A 1,426-nucleotide genomic window follows, 5' to 3' on the forward strand; every position below is an offset into this window, starting at 1 on the left:
GGCCGCGTGGCGCTGTGCCGGCGCCGTGGCACGTCACCTGCACTGGGCTCCAGCGTGCGCCGGGCCCGCACCGGTCGCTTCAAGGCCACTCGATTCACTTTTGGGGATTTTCAGGACTGGCGTGACTGTCGCCCCCTCTCCTGGTTCGGAAAAGTGGGCGGCACGGTTTGTCCCCGACGCCAGCGGGCGCAGAGGCAAGTGACACACAACGGTGGCTCCCCGCGCAGGGGAGACGCCCACACCCAGGGAGCCAGAGATTCCGCCCCACAGCCCTCCGTGTTCCGGGCCAGAGTCCGGCGCTGCGGCCTGCACCCGCCCCGAGCAGGGGTCCTCCCGCGCGGCACGGCGCCACTGAGCGGGCTCGCGCCAGCCCAGACAGGGCAAGGGACGGGAGAACACGGGCTGGGAGAGCAGAGCTGGACTGTCTCTGCCACGGGCGACGCAAACTGGGCACGTGGAAAACTCAAAACAGCGGCAAGAACATTCCTGGAACCAAGGAGCGGTGAAACGCAAAAGGGAACAGGCACACCGTGAGCAGGCAAGTCGGGGTCCCCACAGCACGCAAGGGGTGCAAACAGGCTCTGAGCTGCAGCCTTGAGTGGGGTGTGAAAGCAACAGGCCCCTGGCAGAAACTGCAGCCCACGCGCTCCTGCTGCTGGACAAGGGCCCGTCAGGCCGCAGGCCCCCGGGAAGCGCACGTCACTGGGGTGAAGGCGAGCTGCCCCAGAGCAGGGAGCAACGGGCACGTTGTCCACAGCATCGTCAGCAAGCGGAGAAGCTCCCAGGCTCGTGAGGCCTCGGGGCGCGCGGTCCGCGACGCGCAGGCAGGACAGCCCACAGAGCGGCGAGGGAGGACTCGGGGCCGCCATCAGGAAAGCACCCCTGGGTGCGGCGACGAGGCAGTGAGGAATCTCGGGCCTGAGAAACGCAATGTAGGGAACAGCCCGCGTCACCGGTGACACTACAGACACCGGAGGAGCTCAGAGTGGGCCGGACGACCCACGGGCAGGTCGCGCCTCGCTGAGGCACAGTGAGGGGACTGAGCAGGGAGGCAGAGGGAGAGACGGCGCAGGAAGCTATCTCAAGAAAAGTAGTGCCTCAGCGCTGAAGTTTATTGAAATCACAGTCCAGGGCCGGGCAGGCCAGAGCACCTCAGCAGGGCGGACATACCGAAGCCCGTACACCTGCGTCCACAGGGCACATCGCGGACAAAGGACCGGGAAACCGAAGGCCTAGAGGAAATCTCACAAGCAGCGAGCGCAAAGAGACGTCTCCAAAGGTGGTGGCCGTCACCCACTGACTTCCCGTCCGAAGGACAGCGCAACATGTCACACACACTGAGAGCAACTCCATCGTAGATTCTCACATCCAGCAAAAATGTCTTAGAAAAGAGAAGCCAAAGTAGAGACACTTTGAGATGAAGTTG

General features: G+C 64.4%; 1 protein-coding gene across 1 annotated transcript in view; it reads right to left on the reverse strand.

The window, feature by feature from the left end:
* Nucleotides 1-1,011: 1,011 nt before the first annotated feature.
* Nucleotides 1,012-1,426, reverse strand: part of LOC105854756 (cAMP and cAMP-inhibited cGMP 3',5'-cyclic phosphodiesterase 10A-like) — an 8,596-nt gene continuing 8,181 nt past the window's right edge. Inside the window, exon 3 of the mRNA XM_012735230.1 lies at nucleotides 1,012-1,381. Coding sequence (XP_012590684.1) covers nucleotides 1,363-1,381 — 19 coding nt within the window. The 3' untranslated portion in view covers nucleotides 1,012-1,362. The remainder of the gene's footprint in view (nucleotides 1,382-1,426) is intronic.

Source organism: Condylura cristata, unplaced genomic scaffold (assembly GCF_000260355.1).
Source record: "Condylura cristata isolate star-nosed mole 26May11 unplaced genomic scaffold, ConCri1.0 scaffold00001, whole genome shotgun sequence".
Classification (NCBI taxonomy): Eukaryota; Metazoa; Chordata; class Mammalia; order Eulipotyphla; family Talpidae; genus Condylura; species Condylura cristata.